This window comes from Rhinatrema bivittatum, chromosome 3 (assembly GCF_901001135.1).
Source record: "Rhinatrema bivittatum chromosome 3, aRhiBiv1.1, whole genome shotgun sequence".
Taxonomy (NCBI): domain Eukaryota; kingdom Metazoa; phylum Chordata; class Amphibia; order Gymnophiona; family Rhinatrematidae; genus Rhinatrema; species Rhinatrema bivittatum.
Window position 1 is genome coordinate 198,666,792 of NC_042617.1, and position 19,569 is coordinate 198,686,360.

The window sequence follows — 19,569 nt, forward strand, 5'->3', positions numbered from 1 at the left end:
TCCTACATAATAGACAGTGCTACCTGCAGTCTCCCCAGTATTTCTCTGACTCCACCAGATGGTAGAGGTGCAACCCTGCAGTCTGAGATTAAGAAAGAGAGAGAAATTGAAGTAGGAGAATTTCGTAGGAAGCTCCCTGAGGTGTTAGACTCCTTGGTGGACCATCCCTCAGGTGGAGCCAGGCGTCCGGGGGTTAGGAACCCTGCCTTGTGCTCGTCCGCATTGTGCCGGGGGCCCTGAAAGCCAGGGGACTGGTTCCCTAATGGCCTCCGAGGCCTCTGTCTGTTTTTTGCCTTTGTATCTGTGATTTTAAAGTTGAAAAGAAAGAAAGGAGCTGAAAGGCAAACAGCTGGTTGCTGGGGGACGGAAGGTACAGCCATGAGGCAGCGAGGGCTGCAGGCCTCAGCAGACAGAAGGTAATTACTGTGCCAGTCCACATGTGTCCTAGGGGGAGTGGCATTAGCCGCCAGGCCTGTAGCGGAGGAGGCACGGCAGCGGTTGGTGCGGCCGCGTTTGTTTTCCCGCCCATCTCTGGGAGCCATGCTGAGGCCTGAGAGCAACAGTCTTTTCTACCGGTGCCCAGCTGATTTTTCCGCACCGAGGGAAATGGCGCAGCGTGGTTAAGAAAAAACAAAGGCGTGTGCCAGAGTGGCGATTAAGGCCAGCGGTGTTTGTAGGCTGCAGGGCAGCCATCGGTGCGGGAGCACATGTTATGTCACCCAAACCGCGCAGAGAAGTATGACATGCATGTGATCTGGAGTCTACACGCTTGAATTCTTGCTCCCTCTGTCCTGGTTGCGCATCAGAAGAGTCCCCCTGTGGTTCAGGAGGACTCTGATGAGGGGGGACTCCGATGACAGCCTGAAGCAGGGGACGGATGGTCCTGAGGGCTTTTCACCGAAATGTATCCTCTTGATGCATAAAGTCTTCCTGGCAAGGAAGGAAGCGAAGGGGAAGTGGGCAAGAGTCGGGCCTCTCCTATCATGCCATCAAGCCTAAGAAGGCCGCAGGCAGGTCTGGGGACCTACTGCATCTTCTGGGACTGCGTCGGGATGAGTCTGAGGTGGACCCCAGGGATGGGGGGACTCCATGGATGATCCGCAGGATGTCCCTTTGGACCACCAGGGGGTGGTTCCAGATGCTGACGTGACTATGGCACCAGGTGTGGACCCAGATGTAGCTAAGGATGACTCGGATCTGGATGAAATATTGGAGGGGAATGATACTTGAGTTGTCTGATTATTTAAGAAGGTGGAACTATGCCCGCTTATTCCCCAGGTCTTTTATTTATTTATTTATTTATTGTTTTTGTTATACCGAGTTTCATGATAGGCATCACATCAACCCGGTTTACAAATAACAAGGAGTGTAAAGCATAACGTAACGTAAAAAACAATATTTTCAATAAGAACCTTGAACTTTAAATACAGTGAATCAGAAAAAGGGAGAGGGAAAGTTACAAAAAACAAGGAAAATAAACTTGGGATGGAAGGGGAGAAATTGAACAGCACAATATTTACATTTCAGCCTATTGATACATTAGAATAGCAAGTGAAAAAATAAGACTATGAAACGGTACATAGGTAATCAAATGAATAAATATGACACAGTTGTGAATGGTAATAGTATGATAAATATTCAGCAGGAATTAGTGAGAGAGGGTTTGAGGTTGGTTGATTCGTGTTTACATTCCATTATTGCATACGAGTTAGTGCTAGTGAGAGGAGGTTTTATTCAAGGCTTGGAAATGCTTTTTTGAAAAGCCAAGTTTTTAGTCTTGGAGGAATTGGGGATTAAAGTGACTCAGGAGGAGTTGGATAGCGAGAGGGTGAGTCTGTTCCTGGATAGGCTGAGGGGCCCTCCCCCAAGTGCCTTTCCCTTACCTAAGAGGATCAGGAAGTTGGGAAGCTATATCCCCTATTGGAGAAGACTTTGGAGATACTGCGGGTACCGAAGGTGGATGCTGCAGTGTCGGTGGTCACTTAAAAGATGACCATCCCAGTGGCGGGGGCTGCAGTTTTGAAGAATGTGCAGAACCACAAGTTGGAGATTCACCTAAAGCGGATTTTTGAGTTCCCCGTGCTGAGTCTTTGGGCCGCTGTTTGTGCTAGCTTGATGCAGAAAGGACAGGATCTGGCTTCGACAAGAGATGGTGCCTTGCAGTCAGCTCGTTTAGAGGTTGGGCTGGCTTATGTAGCCAATGCATTCTATGATTTGGTTTGCACGTCAGCCAGGAGTATGGTATCGGCGGTGGTGGCCTGCAGGTTTTGTGGCTGCGCAATTGGTCAGCTTTCATGTGGTCGAAGGTTCAGCTATGTAATCTCCTTTTCAAAGGGAAGCTTCTCTATGGGAAAGATTTGGATCAGCTGATGAGGATGTTGGTGGAATCTAAGGGGAACAGGCTACCTGAGGATAATTGCACTAGTAAGAAGGTGTTCCCACCTTGAACCCGGTTGAGGGATTCGAGGAAATTTCGGTCTGGTAGGACCACCTCCAACGCGTTTGTGAAGCTGACGGGCAACCTCCGGCAGTCCTTTAGTGGAGGCTGTAGAGGCTCCAGGGATGGTGCCGGTCAAGGGGCCGATAGTAGAAAGGAAGCCATGGTGTCCCACTCCTGCATAGAAGCCATAGGGGGCAGCTTGTCCAGCTTTTTCGTGGAGTAGACCAGGATTACCTCGGACCATTGGGTGCTAGAGGTCATAAGAAATAGCTTCGCTCTCAAATTTTTGTGCCCGGTTAGGGAGGCCTTTCTCGAATCTCACGTGGTCTTGCAGCAAGTGGGAGGCTGTGTGGTGGACGCTGCAAAGGTTACTGGATCTACGTGCCATAGTGCCCGTGACACAGAAGGTACAAGGGCAGGGCAGGTACTCCATTTACTTCGTGGTTCCCAAGAAGGAGGGTACCTTCCATCCCATTTTCGACCTGCAGAAGGTGAACAGGGCCCTTCGGGTGCTGTGTTTTCATATGGAGACACTGTGTACGGTTGTAGCGGCAGTCCACAAAGGAGAGTTCCTGGCATCCCTGGACTTGACGGAGGCTTATCTTCATATTCCGATTTGGATGGACCATAAGAAGTTTCTTCGTTTCATAGTGCTGGGTCAGCATTTTCAGTTTTGGGCCTTTTCCTTTTGGACTGGCGACGGCGCCACAAACCTTCACCAAGATGATGGTGGTGGTGGCTGCGGCCCTACACAAGGAAGGAGTTCTGGTTCATTCATACCTGGACGTTTGCCTCACTCAAGCAAAGTCGGAGAAGCAGTGATGAACACCTTGCAATCACTAGGTTGGGTCATAAATATGTCAAAAAGCCTTCTGGTTCTGACCCAATGCTTGGAGTTTCTGGGGGCACTATTCGATACTAGGAAGGGCAGGGTGTTCTTGTTGGAAGATCGAGTGAGGAGGTTGTAGGCACAGGTGACATGCCTGGTTCGTCTTACGTTGCCAATGGCTTGGGATTACTTTCAAGTGCTCAGTTCCATGGTATCCACGTAAGATTTGATTCCATGGGCGTTTGCACCATGGGACGTGTTATCGGGACAATATCATCTACTGTTGCCCTGCTGCGAGAATCCAGGTCTACTCTCTATTGGTGGTTGTCTCAGCGCAATCTGATGAAGGGAATTGACCTGAATCCCTCCTGGTCTGGGTGGTGGTCACCATGGATACAGATTCATGTGTTTTTGGACAATACGACAACAGTGACGTACTACAACCGTCAAGGTGGGATGAATAGTCAGGCGGTAGCTCTGGAGGTACAGTGTATGTTCGTGAGGGCAGAGCGCCATCTCGAGGGCATAGCAGCCTCGCATGTCGCAGGGGTGGAAAACGTACAGGCAGACTTCCCCAGCAGGCAGCAACTGAACCCGGGGGAATGGGAGTTGTCCCACGAGGCTTGGAACCGCATTCATGCCTGTTGGGGTGTTCCCTAGCTGGCCTCATGGAGACATGGTTCATCGCAAAGACAGAGAGGTTTCTCAGTTGCAGAAGAGAGATCGGTTCGGTGGGCTTGGATGCTCTAGTGTCCCCTTGGCCATCGGGGATACTGCTGTAGGTGTTTCCTCCTTGGCCTCTGGTCGATCGAATTCTGAGGGTTATAGAGGCGCGTTTCGGTTCCATGGTATTGGTAGCGCCTGAGTGGTCATGGTGTCCGTAGTTTGCATATCTGGCGCATCTGGTGATGGTTGGATCCCTTCGGATGGCTCATCTACCAAAGTTCCTACACCAGGGGCCCATATTTTTGGATCAAGGGGGTCACTTTTGTCTCCAGGCTTGGCTTTTGAGAGGTGGCGGCTGCACCTGGATGGCTATTTGGAGCAGGTTATCTCAACGTTTCTCCAGGCTCGTCGACCTGCCACTTTGGCGTATATTCAGGTCTGGAGGGCATTTGAGTTTTGGTGACTTCGGAGACAGGTGTATCCCCTGTCAGTGGAGATTCCTCTTATCTTGGAATTTGTGCAACAGGGCTTTTCTAAGGGTCTCGCCTATAGTTCCATTCACGTTCAGGTGTCAGCGTTGGGCTCTCTTAGGGGCAAATGGCAAGGGAGGTTCTTGGCCTCGCATCAGGACGTGGTTCATTTCTTAAAAGAGGTCAAACATTTGCGACTTAAGATCCAGGAGTTATGCCCAGTTTGGAGCCTTAATTTGGTCTTGTGAATTTTGTGTGGGGTTACGTCTGAGCCTTTGAGGAGAGTGACGATGAAGGCTTAGACTCTGAAGGCAGTGTTCCTGGTGGCCTTCTGTTCAGCCAGACAGGTTTCAGAGTTACAGGCTCTGCTTGCAAGAATCCCTTTCTGCGGATTTCCCATGACAGGGGAAATGTTCCAAGCAGATTTTCTCAGTTGCCAGAAGCTGGATCCGGGAAGAGCAAACTGTCGGAGGAGGTGATGACTCTTCTATGTCACAGGTGGGTGTAATCCCCGCCTAGACTTGATAGCGTCGCAGAGGAATGCCCTGGTGCCCCGTTTCTTCAGTTGCAGAAGAGAGCACAGAGCAGAAGGGGTCAATGCCCTGATCCTACCTTGGCCCCGAGGGATTCTTCTTTACATGTTCCTACCGTGGCCTGGTGGTGGATGGTCTGTTGCGGCTTGTCTGTTTGCTGAAGCTTCTTTGTCAGGGTCCAATATTTTTGAATCGGGTGGATTGCTTTTGTCTCGCTACTTGACTTTGGAGAGGAGGTGTTTCAGAGAGAAAGGATATCCGGAGGATGTCATTTCCACTGTGATGCAGGCTAGAAAGACTTCCAATTCCTTGTCCTATGTGAGAATCTGGAAAGTCTTTGAGTCCTGGTGTATGGGTCAGGGAGTAAGATCTACTCAGGCCTCAATAGCTCACATCTTAGCCTTTTTGCCAAAAGGAGTGGTGAAAGGCTTGGCCTTTAACTCTGTTAAGGTTCAGGTTGTGGCCTTGGACTGTCTTCGTGGCAAGGTACATGGAATGTCTTTGGCTGCTCACCCAGATGTGGTTCGCTTCCTTCGAGGGGCAAAACATCTACGCCCTCCAGTGTGGAAAATATGTCCCTCATAGAATTTTAATTTAGTCTTAAGAGGGATGTGTGTGGCACCTTTTGAGCCTTTAAAAAGGGCAACAGTAAAGGATCTCACTTTGAAACTGTTTTTTCTGGTAGCAATTTGTTCAACCCGAAGAATTTCGGAACTACAAGTGTTGTCATGTAGAGAGCCTTTTCTGAAGATCTCGGATTCCAGGATCTTAAGGATGGTGCCCTCTTTCCTCCTGAAGGTTGTGTCAGGGTTCCATCTGAATCAGATGGTAGAACTCCCGGCTTTCCCAGATTTGGACGTGTCAACGCCATATGCTAGAGACCTGCAATTTTTGGATATGAGACGGGCTTTGTGCATTACCTCAAGGGCATCAATAGCTTCAGGATGTCTAACCATCTCTTTGTGCTATGGAGTGGGCCTAAGAAAGGGCAGAAAGCTTCAAAGTCCACAATAGCAAGGTGGTTGAAGGAGGCAATAAGCTTGGCTTATATCTGTAAGTGGTATCCTATCCTGATGGGACTGAGGGCTCACTCAGTTCAGTCACAGGCAGCTTCTTGGGCCGAGTGCCAGCAGGTGTCACCGCAAGAAATTTGTCAGGCAGCTATTTGGAAGTTGATGCACACTTTCGCCAGACATTATCATTTGGATGTCCAGGCCCCTGAGGCCAGGGGTTTTGGTGAGAGTATTCTTCGAGCGGGACTATCATAGTCCCACCCTAATTAGGGAAGCTTGGGTACATCCAGGAGTCTGGATTGATCCGAGTATGAACAGGAAAGGAAAATTGGTTCTTACTTGCTAATGTTCTTTCCCGGAATACCACAGATCAGTCCAGAGTCCCACCCTGCATGAGGAGAAGAGAGCACTTGTATTTCTATCGTATTCCTATTGTGTATAGACTGCAGAGCTGCTCAGGATTTCAGGTTTGTTCTCCTGGTTTGGAGTGGTAAAGAAAAGATTTTTCCAGGGTGGGGTTATGACTTTTCTCCTCCTCGTTGTGGGAGGTTGTTGTCTATTTTGTTAAGATTGTTATAGGCTGAATCTTGGCTTGGGTACAGGTCAATACTGAAGGACTGCAGGTGGCACACCAGGTTATATGCCAGTGTCAGTGAAACTTTCTCTGTCTCCATCTGTTGGAAGGGAGGCAAAACCCAGGAGTCTGGACTGATCCGTGGTATTCCAGGAACGAAAATTATCAAGTAAGAACCAATTTTCTTGTATCTTCCAAACCTTTCTAGTAAAGGCTGAGAGTTTGAGCAACAAGTCACCAACAGCAGATTTATGTCATTTCAAACTGAGTGGACTCGCTGAATGTGCTGAAAACCAGGCTGCTTCAGCACATTAAAACATTATCTAAGCTACTCACTCCAAGATTCACGCGAACAACATAGTTCTAGGAATTTTAACAGCTTTGGTACCAGGAAGATCGGACCAGAGATCAAGCTCATTGACACTCAGCTTTTGAGTTAGTGCCATCCCTAGTTCCTTATTTCTGAGGAATACTAGTGCTCTGAACCTTTCTATATAATCCTTGACGGGATTACTCTCCATATCGCCCTTTGGAACCTTCTCTGTAACAGCAGGAAGTACATTCTACATAAGAACATAAGAAATTGCCATACTGGGTCAGACTAAGGATCCATCAAGCCCAGCATCCTGTTTCCAACAGTGGCCAATCCATGCTACAAGTACCTGGAAAGTACCCAAACACTAAGTAGATCTCATGCTATTGCTGCCAGCAATAGCAGTGGCTATTCCTCAAGTCATCCCGATCAATAGCAGTCAGTGGACTTCTCTTCCAAGAACCTATCCAAACCTTTTTTAAACCCAGCTACACTAACTGCACTAACCACATCCTCTGGCAACAAATTCCAGAGCTTAATTCTGTGTTGAGTGAAAAAGAATTTTCTCTCATTTGTTTTAACTGTGCTACTTGCTAACTTCATGGAGTGCCCCCTAGTCCTCCTGTTATCCCAAAGAGTAAATACCAATTCACATCTAGCCATTCTAGACCTCTTATGATTTTAAAGACCTCTATCATATCCCCTCTCAACCACCTCTTCTCCAAGCTGAACAGCCTTAACTTCTTTAGCCTTTCCTCACAGGAAAATTGTTCCATTCCCTTTATCATTTTGGTCGCCCTTCTCTGTACCTTCTCCAGTGCAACTATATCTTCTTTGAGATGCGGTGACCAGAATTGTACACAGTACTCAAGGTGTGGTCTCACCATGGAGCACTACAGAGGCATTATGGCATTTTCTGTTTTATTCACCATTCTCTTCCTAATAATTCCTAACATTCTCTTTGCTTTTTTGACTGCCACAGTACACTGAGCCGACGATTTCAATGTGTTATCCACTAAATCTTTTTCCCGGTTAGTAACTCCTAATATGGAACCTAACATTGTGTAACTACAGTGTGGGTTATTTTTCCCTATATGCAACACCTTGCACTTGCCACATTAAATTTCATCTGCCCTTTGGATATCCAATCTTCCAGTTGCATCCGTTGGTTGCAGACGGCTGCGACCACTCTGCGTCACCTCTTTTTTGCCCTTCTCCTCCTCCATGGGTAAGATGGCTGCCTCCGGTGCCGAGTGCCGAACCCTCGGCGTCTCCAACTCAGCATGGGCGTCCCCATCCGCCATGCTCCTTCCTGTGGCCTCCTAGGGCGCGCACGCTGCCTACGCTTATCTACACATCATGGCGGGAACCTCGGGGGCGTCCCCACCGCATGACGTCAATACCGCCGGGTATTTAAGTCTCCGCTCCGCTCTTAACAAACAAGTTAGCACGGACTTAGGTTTAGCTACTCTGACTGCTTCTAAGCTGCACGGACTCCTCACTACCCTCCGGGGTATCACACTCCTGAAGAAGCTCTGGGCACCCCTCCTTGGGGGGGCCTCTCGCTTCCAACTACCCTTCGGGGTTTCTACTAATTTAGACAACCGCTCCTTGGGGGTCTCTTCTCTTTTCAGGATTATCTGCACTTCCAGGTACTCGCTCCTCGAGGGTCTAACCAGCTCAGGGTATCCTGCACCACGGACCTCGGGTCCCACCTTCATCATCTACCAGGAGGATTCCTACACTACTCTTCAGTGAGTACATCTATAATCCAGCTCTCCATTTCCACCCACCCGGTTCGGCTTATCCCGCTCTGTGAAGCAATACCAACCTTGTACATTGGGGTGAGACTTCTACATCTGAGACTGTCTAAGTGTATTGGCACCTTGCTGGACTTCAGTGCCATCTCTTCCTGCACAATTACCATCTATCTACAGCAGTACAATAAAGCTTTTCATCTCCAGCGTCTGCTCTTTGAGTCTAGCCTATCGTTGTGGTTCCTCATGGGGCTCTTCCTCGTGGGAGGAGTCATTGCCACTGCAACTAAGAGTCCACACTATGCCTCAAACCCAACACTAGTCTTGCAAGGTCCTGCTACACAATCCGCTTATGATTTAACTACTCTGAATAATTTTGTATCATCTGCAAATTTGATTACCTCACTCGTCGTATTCCTTTCCAGATCATTTATAAATATATTGAAAAGCACCAGTCCAAGTACAGATCCCTGAGGCATGCCACTGTGTTCCACTGAGAAAACTGACCTTTAAATCCTACTCTCTGTTTCCTGTCTTTTAACCAGTTTGTAATTCCCGAAAGGACATCGCCTCCTTTCCCTTGACTGTTTAGATTTCTTAGAAGCCTCTTATGAGGGACTTCGTCAAATGCCTTCTGAAAATCCAAATACACTACAAGTACCGGTTCACCTTTATCCACATGTTTATTAACCTCTTCAAAAAAATGAAGCAGATTTGTTAGGCAAGACTTCCCTTGGGTAAATCCAGCTGACTGTGTTCCATTAAACCATGTCTTTCTATATGCTCTGTGATTTTGATCTTAAGAATAGATTCTACTATTATTCCCGGCACTGAAGTCAGGCTCACTGGTCTACAATTTCCCAGATTTCCCCTGGTGCCCTTTTTAAATATTGGGGTTATGTTAGCCATCCTCCAGTCTTCAGGTACAATGGATGATTTTAATGATAGGTTACAAATTTTAACTAATAGATCTGAAATTTCATTTTTTAGTTCTTTCAGAACCCTGGGATGCATACCCATCCGGTCCAGGTGATTTGCTACACTTTAGTTTGTCAGTCTGGCCTACCTCATTGTCCAGGTTCACAGTGATTTGGTTCAGTTCATCTGACTCATCACCCTTGAAAACCATCTCTGGAACATCCTCATGAATAAACACAGAAGCAAAGAATTAATTTAGTCTTTCTGCAATGGTCTTATCTTCTCTAAGAGCCCCTTTAACATCTCGGTCAACTAGCGGTCCAACCGACTCCCTCACAGGTTTCTTGCTTTGGATATATTTTAAAATGTTTTCATTATGAGTTTTTGCCTCTACGGCCAATTTCATTTCAGATTTTCTCTCACCCTGCCTTATCGATGTTTTACACTTAACTTGACATGCTTATGCTTTTTCCTGTTTTCTTCAGATGAATCCTTCATCACATTTTTGAAGGATTTTTTTTTTTTGGCTAAAATAGCCTCTTTCACCTCACCTTTTAACCATGCTGGTAATCGTTTTGGACTGCGCTTCTAAGCTTGTATTTTTAAAGAATGTCCATGCTTGTTGTGCACTTTTAACCTTTGCAGCTGCACCTTTCAACTTTTTTCTTACTATTTTCCTCATTTTATCAGTTTCCCTTTTGAAAATGTAGTGTTAGAGCTGTAGATTTACATATTGTTCCTCTTCCAGTCATCAGTTCAAATTTGATCATGTTATGATCACTATTGCCAAGTGGCCCCACCTCAGTTACCTCTCTCACCAAATCCCGAGTTCCACTAAGAATTAAATCTAAAATAGCTCCCTCTCTCGTTGGTTCCTGAACCAGTTGCTTCATGAAGCAGTTGTTTATTCCATCCAGGAACTTTTTGTCTCTAGCAAGTCCTGATGTTACATTTTCCCAGTCAATATTGGGGTAATTGAAATTTCCCATTATTACTGCACTGCCAAATTGGTTAGCTTCCCTGATTTCTCTTAGCATTTCATCATCTTCTGACCATTTTAGCCAGGTGGATGATAGTATACTCCTATCATATACTCTTACCCAACACACATGGGATTTCTACCCATATAGATTCTACTGAGCATTTAGTCTCTTGTATGATCTTTATCTTGTTGGACTGTATACCCTCCAGGAAGTAAAGTGCCACACCCCCTCCAAGTTGATCCTCCTGTCATTGCAATATAATTTGTACCCTGATAAGGCACTGTCCCCTGAGTCATGCACTGCTGAGTGACTGTCGACTTTCCCCCTTGTTCTAGTTTAAAAGCTGAAACTGACCCTTGGGTTTAGACGTTGCAGGAGAAACCCAGTCAGCTTTTATTTGATCTCAAATATTTTGACATCCTGAAGGAGTTGGAGACACTGCCTGTCCACATTCTCCTCCAGGATGTTTGTAAGAAGATGTTAGCCCCCTCATAAGTTATACTTCCTGTGGGGAAAGGAGGAGGACACAAAGTATCGTATCTAAGCCCCAGTTGCTGCATTACAATGTGGTTGTCAAATGCACTCTCATAAAGGCCAAAAGCACTAAGACCGTATGCCTTGGTACCTCTGTCACATGAGTCTAAGTCATTAGACCTTGTTGGGATGTGTAATTTAACACTATACTTCAATCATGAATAGTTTCTTATCGCATCTATGTGGTTGAATATTTGTATCTACAAAGAAAGGTGTCTAAAAAATAATAGTAATTTTTTTTAATTCACTACCATCAAATATATCTTCAAATAAGGAAGTGAAAAACGTATGCTCATACACTGAGTCATATACCATGACCACAGACAGATTTTAATAGTCATTACGTACCTGAAAAACACTCCCATACAAGTCTTTTTATCAGAAAACTTATATATTCAATTAGCACTCATACAGGTTTATAAAAGTGAAAAAAAATGTAAATAAACTTCTCATATATAGCAAAGAACAATCCATATAATAATCCATATAACTCATCTAGGCTGTACTTGCAGCATTATGATGACAGAAAAGCTGGCGGTTAATATACAATAATTTCCACTCTGAGATGCAGCATGTTTCATCTTAATGGACTATTTCAAGGAACAAATATTATCAGTCCCAACACAACTGTAAAAAAGTTGTTGCAATTTCAGAGACATGGTTCAGTGAGTTTCATGAATGGGATTCGGCCATACTGGGCTATAATCTGGCCAAAGATATCCAAAAGGTAGGAAGGAAGAGAGAGTTGTTGCTGGTTGGAGATTTAAATCTCCTAGATGTGGCTTGGAGTATCCTGCAGAATTAGTAAGAAGTAGAGAGATCGTGGATGCCTTTAAGGCATTCAGCTCAAACAAACTGTGATGGAGCCCACAAGGGGAGGCACAATACTGAACCTCATATCACAAATGGTAACAGTATTTCTAATGTCCAGCACCATTGATCCGAGGGTATCGTGTGATATAACAGCTAAGACAGAGAGAAGTCACACACAGCACAAAGTCTTGATTTCCAAAATTCTAACTTTGGTAAAATGGGCAAGCTGGGAGAAGATGGGAGAAGATAGATGAAGTGGAACAGTGGGCCAAATTAAAAAGATTTATAACAATGGCAACTGATCTTTATGTAAGAAAAGTAAATAAAAGTAAGCGAAAACGGAAACTGATTATGGTTCTCCAAAGAGGTGGCTGAAAAAAATAAAGGCAAAAAGATCAGCATTCAAAAAATACAAAGGATCTCAAAAAGAGCAAAACAGGGAAGAATACTGGTGAAGCTGAAAGAAACAAGGAAAATAATTAGGAAGGCAAAAGCTTAAATGGAAGAAAAGATGATTAAGGATGTAAAGCAAGATGACAAAATATTTTGTTGGAGGAAGGGCCAGATGTGGAATTGTAAGATTGAAAGATGACAAGCAGTGAGTGGAGACAGAAGACGAAAAAGCTGAAATATTAAAAAATTACTTTTGTTCTGTGTTTGTTAAACAAGAGCTTGGAGGAAAGCTGCTGCTGGTTGGCAAGAGTACAAATGGGTGTGGGATAGATACTACCCCATTTACAAAAAAGAGTGTTTGGGTGGAACTAGAAAAACTGAAAGTAGACAAGGTCATGGGGCCTGATGAGATACCTCCTAGGATCCTAAGGGAGCTGAGATGTGCCAATAGACCCACTGTTGTGTTTGTGGCATTGTGTGGACCATTAGTTGCAGTAGAGATGACTCCTCTCACCGGGAGGGGCCCCATGGGGAACCACAGTGAAAGGCTAACCTCAGAGAGCAGGCACTTGTAGGTGGAAAGTTTTATTGTACTGCTGTAGGTAGATGGTATGAGGCAGGAAGGAAAGGCACAGAAGTCCGCAAGGTGCCAATACGTTCAGACAGTCTCAGATGTAGAAGTCTCACCCAGATGTTCGAGATAGCTAGGAACCCGCAGTGCGGGCAAGGCCAAGCCTGGTGGGTGGAGTTGGAGCACCGGATCGTAGAGGTACTCACAGGAACATAGTGCGGCGTCTTCCTGGTAATGAGGATGGTGGGACCGAAGGTCCGTGGTGCAGGATACACAGACTGGTAGGCCCTCGAGGAGCAAGTACCCGATAGTCCAGAAGATCCTGAAATAAACAGAGAGAGACCCCCAAGGAGCAGTTGTCTAGTTAGTAGAAACCCCGAAGGGTGGTTGGAAGCGAGAGACCCCCGAGGAGCGGGTGCCTAGAGCTTTGTAAGCAGCGAGATCCCCGGAGGGTAGCGAGGCGTCTAAGTGAGCAGCTTAGAGCGGTCAAAGTAGCTTAATCCGAAGTCCTTGCTAACTCAATGATGGTAGCGTAGTGGAGGCTTTAAATATCTGGAGGTATCGACATCATGCAGTGGGGACGCCCCGAGGTTCCCGCCATGATGTGTATTTGAGTGTAGGCAACGTATGCGCATGCGCCCTAGAAGGCCTCGGGAAGGAGCATGGACTGGGACGCCTATGCTAAGTTGGAGACGCCAAGGGTTTCGGCACTTGGCACTGGAGGCAGCTATCTTGCCCAAGGAGGAGGAAAAGGGAAGAAAAGAGGTAAGGCAGAGCGGTCGCAACCATCTGCGACCGGATGCAACAGTACCCCCCTTCAAAGGGCCCCCTCCAAGACTTCTTCCAGGTGATCTGGGTTTTCGCGGGTGTGCCAGGTGGAATTGACGTACCATGTCCTTGTCTGTGATGTTGGCCAGCGGTTCCCATGAGTTCTATTCTGAACCATAGTTCTCCCATGAGATGAGATACTCCCATGTCTTGCCTCTCTTACGGATATCCAAGATGTCATCCACGGCATATTCGATGTCATGCTCAGTGTCCAGACTAGTAGGTTCTGGGGTCTTTTTGGAGAACTCAGAGAGCATATCACGGGTTTTAACAGAGAGACATGGAATGCATTGTGTATCTTCATTGATGGAGGTAGTCTCAGACTGTACATCAGATTCCCTAATCGCCGAAGGATAGCAAAGGGTCCAACATAGCAAGGTGCAAAACGTGCTGAGGGAAGTTTATGGTGAATATCTTTGGTATTTTGTCTCCAGGCTGAAACTGTGGTGCCTTTCGATGAGGAGTATCGTAGGTTCTTTTTTATTTTTTTCCTGCTTTGAGGAGAAGCTCCTTCGTTTGCTTCCAAAGTTGGGATAACTCTGCTGCAGTGGTCTGCGTGGCAGGGGAAGCCACTGATAGTGGAATTGGCAGAGGAGGCAGCGTTTGTCGTCCGTAGATGAGCTAGAAGGGAGAAGATCCCGTAGAAGTAGCAGGATGCGAGTTGATAGCAAATTCTGCCCAAGGCAGTAATTCAGCCCAGTCATTCTGTCTAGAATTGACATAGGATCGCAGGAATTGTTTCAGTATTCTATTCATTCGCTCAGTCTGACCGTTAGACTGAGGATGGTAGACGGAGGTTAAGTCCAAGGTGATGTCAAATTTTTGACATAAAGCTCTCCAAAACTTTGCAGTAAATTGCATTCCTCTGTCAGATAGGCTATGCTTAGGCATCCCATGAAGGCGGAAGATGTGTTTAATAAAGAGTTTTGCTAACTCTGTAGCAGAGGGTAATCCTGGTAACGCTACAAAATGTGCCATTTTGGAGAAGCGGTCAACAGTGACCCAAATAGTGTTTCCGTTAGAAATGGTAGAATTGTGCGCCCACTTCAACAGTTTCTTCCTTAGATTTCTGGCCACCACCGTCTTCCCGGTGGGTACTGCATGAGTGGCTGCGAGGACCACTCTTTCAGGATCAATGATGTGACGAGGTTCATCTGGCACATCCTAAGGGGAGAAGGATCGTGACAAGGCATCAGCCCGAGTGTTCTTCTCTCCCGGACGATACTTCAGAAGGAAGTCAAATCTGTTAAATAACAGAGACCATCTTGCTTGACGGTGATTGAGTCGTTGAGCATGTCTGAGATACTCCAAATTCTTGTGATCGGTGTACACTACTATTTGGTGCTGTGCGCCTTCTAGCCAAGGACACCACTCTTCAAAAGCCAGCTTGATTGCATGTAGCTCTTTGTCTCCAATTCCATAGTTTCTTTCGGCAGGCGAGAACCGCCTTGAGAAGAAGGAGCAAGGATGGAGCACATTAGATTCTCTATACTGACTTAGAACCGCTCCTACACCAACGTCTGATGCATTGACCTCGACGATGAATGGACGATGTGGGTCAGGATGGCGGAGGCACGGCTTCTTTTGAAAATCCTCTTTGAGCGATAGGCTGATATGGCTTCTGGAGACCAATTGGCGGGATTGGCTCCCTTCTTGGTTATAGCAGTTAGAGGTGATGAGTAGTTTTTAATAAAGGATCGATAGTAATTGGTGATGCCCAAGAAGCGGCGCAGAGCCTTCAGGCCTGTAGGTTGAGGCCAGTCCCAGATACGCTCTAATTTCTTGGGGTCTATCTGAAACCCGTTCTTAGAAACAATGTATCGCAGGAAGGGTACAGACTCTGTGGAATTTGCACTTTTCAAGCTTTGTGTATAGGTGGTACTCACGCAGGCATCTTAAGACTTTCTTAATATCCTCCTGGTGAGTTTGCAGATCTTGAGAGAAGTGTAGATATACTACGCATTGATAAAGTAAGTCCCACCTGTATTTTTCTTCCAATCCACCCCCTTCCTTCCCTACCTTTTGCAAAGAATGCCGCAAAAGATCACCTTCAACTATCACAGGTTCGAAAGGGGTTCTCAAGCATCTAAGGCCACTATTGCACGGAGCTCAAGGAGGCCATTGGTTTGGTGTACATAGCTAAGGGTCATCTGGTTTCCGTTGGTTTGAAAGCCCACTCAACGTGCTCTCAGGCGGCCTCATGAGCGGAGGCTCAGCAGGTTTCTCCGCAAGAGATTTTCAGGGCAGCAACTTGGAAATCTCTGCATACTTTCGCAAAGCACTAATGTTTGGTTGTTAGGGATCCAGCATCTAGGTCTTTTGGTGAGAGTGTTTTGCGAGTGGGACTCTCCAGGTCCCACCCTAGTTAGAGAGCTTTGGTACATCCCAGGAGTCTGGGCTGATCTGGGTATATACAGGGAAAGGAAAATTGGTTCTTACTTGCTAATTTTCATTCTATAGTAACACATATCAGTCCAGAACCCGCCCAATCTGTGAAGGTGGAGAGTTGTCCACTCATTCTTTTTCTTGATATGAAATACAGACTTGTTTATTAAAAAAAAATTCAGTATCAAGTTCTTAGGTTTTGATATACAGTTTTTAAGCTTGGGTACAGGTCAATACTGAGGAACTGCAGGTGGCACTCGGGTTATGTAGCAGTGACAGATAAACTTTCTCGGTCTCCATCTGTGGTACTACAGGAACGAAAATTAGGTAAAAACCAATTTTCCTTTCTCCTCCACTGCCAGTTCCTGACTCCATGCGTGGCTGCACCATGTGCTTGGAATAATCTTCCTGAACTGGTGTGTGATGCTACTCCTCTCGCCGTGTTAAAGATCCACCTTTTTGAAGCTGCTTTTAAATCTTAGGCCTGATTGTCTGCTTTTAGCGTCAAAAAATAGCTTTCTTTTATTTTTCACCATTCTCTTGCTTTATGAAATGCCCCAAGTCTCTTGCCTTATATGTTTGGCTTATTAGATTGTAAGCTCTATTGAGCAGTGTCTGTCTTTTTTGTGTGTTTGTACAGCTCTGTCTATGTCATGTGGGACTATAGAAATGTTAAGTAGTAGTAGTAGAACCTATGTTTGTGTATCTAAGCTTAGGACAGTGGTGGCAGCTGATTAAGGAATGACAAAAGTGGACATGTTAAAAGAACTCTTAATAATTCCCCTTAATGATTCCTTTGATGCAGGCATTTTGCCAATTTGGCCCTGTTGTGTGTGTTTGTCTACTTTTTGTTTTGCGAGTCCTTGAATGACTGATTGTTTTAATAAACCTGTTCAATGAATTCTGGCTTTAAGAGTTTCTTAATTGTTCATTGCCACAACTCTCCTTGCTGCTTTCTAATTTGTGGTTGGTCTTTGCCTCTTGCATGCTAGCAATGTATTTGATTGTTTTTTTGAAATGCTACTGACTTTGAAGTTTCAGTTTCCTTTAAGGAAAACAGATCTCATCTGGGTCTCTCTTTCATGTTTTCACTAGGATGGACCCTGTGATTCTACACTGCCAGTGTTACATAATCTAGTGATGGAGTTGCCATTATTGGAGATAAAACCTTTCCTCACTAACAGAGCCATACTAAGGTACAGCAGGCAGCTTGTTCTTCCAGAGCTGGGTGTCAAAGGTAGATATAACAAAAGTGCACTTCTATTTGTTGTACTTTTGCAAGAGATAATAAATGTCGGTGTAAATGTATTTATTTATTTATCTGTTTATTTATTTAGACATTTGCATCCCGCTTGATCATAAATTGGCGGCTAAAATATGGCAAAATTTAGAAAACTTGGGTGCCAGCCAAAGCAATAAAAAGTCCATTTTATCTATTGCTCTTTTTTTTGTTTAAGTTGTCGAGTTGGGGAATTCTTTTTGTTTTGTTTTTTCTTTTGTGTATTTTTCATTTCCTTTTTTTTTTTTTGGCTTGGGTGTTTTGTTTTGTTTTCTATCTTTCCTTCTCCAGCATTTCTCCCTCTTTCACTCCTGCTAGTTTTTCTTTTACTCTTTCCATCCCGTCCTCTCCAGACCTGAGCTACCACAGCACCTCTTGTGCTCAGGCTGGCCGCAGCAGCAGCAACTCCAGGCTGGTCAATTGCAGGTACCAAATTTAGATTTTCCTCTCATGTACTGTAGCTCTTTGGCTCACTGAAATATTAGTATGCCCTAGGATCAACCCTGGGAGAGAAACCCCATGTGGCTTGGTTCAGGCTGTGAGTGATTGGTCTAAGGAAAGAAATAGAATCTTTTCTGAGAAAAAAGGAGCAGCATCTCCTTTCCTAGCGTGTAGCAGATGGACTCAGGACCAATGGGTATAGTGTGCTCCTGATAGCAGTTGGAGACAGAGTCAGATTTCAATTTGACGTCAGCACTACATATACCCCTGCAGGAAGCTCTGCTCTTCAGTATTTCTCTGTCTCCATAGCAGTTTGGGACTCTACACACGCTTGCACAGCGTTAGAAAATCCAAACCCAAAGAAGAAAGAAAATTCCAAAATCTTACCTCTACAAGATGAGCCCCGCTCTCCTGCGGTGATACCTATGGGTCCCTCCACCAGTCGAGAATTCCTGAGGTGATTCCCATGATCCCTCAGAGGTAAGCCTCGGTCCGTCAGCCGGTTCCCAGTGTGGCCTTAGCCCCCAGGAGGGAGCGGCTGAGAGGCAGCAGATGCAAGACCGGGAAGCGCCGAGACAAGGTAAGGTAGAAAACTTTCTTAAGTCTCCAGTCTCCGAGGCTTGGATAGCCGCACAGATCGCCCGATGGCGTCTGTCCCATTGGGTTGAGCAGCCCCTTCCAGGCTAGACCTCAATTCAGCTCAAGGGTCCTCCCACGTGGAGACCCTCCGGGGGCGTCGCAATCTTAATCTTTACTAATAGGTCTGAAATTTAATTTTTTAGTTCCTTCAGGTCTCTGGGGTGTATACCATCTGGTCCATTTGATTTACTACTCTTCAGTTTGTCAATCAGGCCTACCACATCTTCTAGTTTCACCGTGATTTGGTTCAGTCCATCTGAATCATTACCCATGAAACCTTCTCCAGTACGGGTACCTCCCCAACATCCTCTTCAGTAAACACCGAAGCAAAGAAATCATTTAATCTTTCAGCGATGGCCTTATCTTCTCTAAGTGCCCCTTTAACCCCTCGATCATCTAATGGTCCAACTGATTCCCTCACAGGCTTTCTGCTTAGGATATATTTAAAAAAGATTTCACTGTGAGTTTTTGCCTCTACGGCCAACTTCTTTTCAAATTCTCTCTTAGCCTGTCTTATCAATGTCTTACATTTAACTTGCCAACACTTATGCATTATCCTATTTTCTTCTGTTGGATTCTTCTTCCAATTTTTGAATGAAGATCTTTTGGCTAAAATAGCTTCTTTCACCTCCCCTTTTAACCATGCTAGTAATCGTTTTGCCTTCTTTGCATCTTTTTTAATGTGTGGAATACATCTGGACTGTGCTTCTAGGATTTACTTATTTATTTATTTTAACATTTTTCTATACCGTCGTTTGGTGGGAGCCGTCACAACGGTTTACATTAAGGCACATAAAAAGAAGCTAACGTATCTTAAGTTACATAGGTGCCATTTGAGGGTCGGTAACATTTTAACAATGTCAGTTCATTTTAACAATGACCATGCCTCTTGCACACTTCTTACCTTTGTAGCTGCTCCTTTCAGTTTTTTTCTTTGTAGCTGCTCCTTTCAGTTTTTTTCTAACAATTTTTCTCATTTTATCAAAGTTTCCCTTTTGAAAGTTTAGCACGAGAGCCGTGGATTTGCTTACTATCCCCCTTCCAGTCATTAATTCAAATTTGATCATATTATGATCACCATTGCCAAGCGGCCCCACCACCGTTACCTCTCTCCACTGTGCTCCACTGAGAATTCTGTGCTCCACTGAGAATTAGATCTAAAATTTCTCCCTCTCTTGTCGGTTCCTGAA

General features: G+C 45.4%; 1 protein-coding gene across 3 annotated transcripts in view; it reads left to right on the forward strand.

Annotated features, from left to right (window-relative positions):
* MOCS3 (molybdenum cofactor synthesis 3) overlaps nt 1–19,569 on the forward strand; it is a 125,920-nt gene that overhangs the window by 46,008 nt on the left and 60,343 nt on the right. For all 3 annotated transcript variants that reach the window (XM_029594098.1, XM_029594097.1, XM_029594099.1), the window contains one exon: nt 17,116–17,257. In XM_029594098.1, coding sequence (XP_029449958.1) covers nt 17,116–17,257 — 142 coding nt within the window. The remainder of the gene's footprint in view (nt 1–17,115; nt 17,258–19,569) is intronic.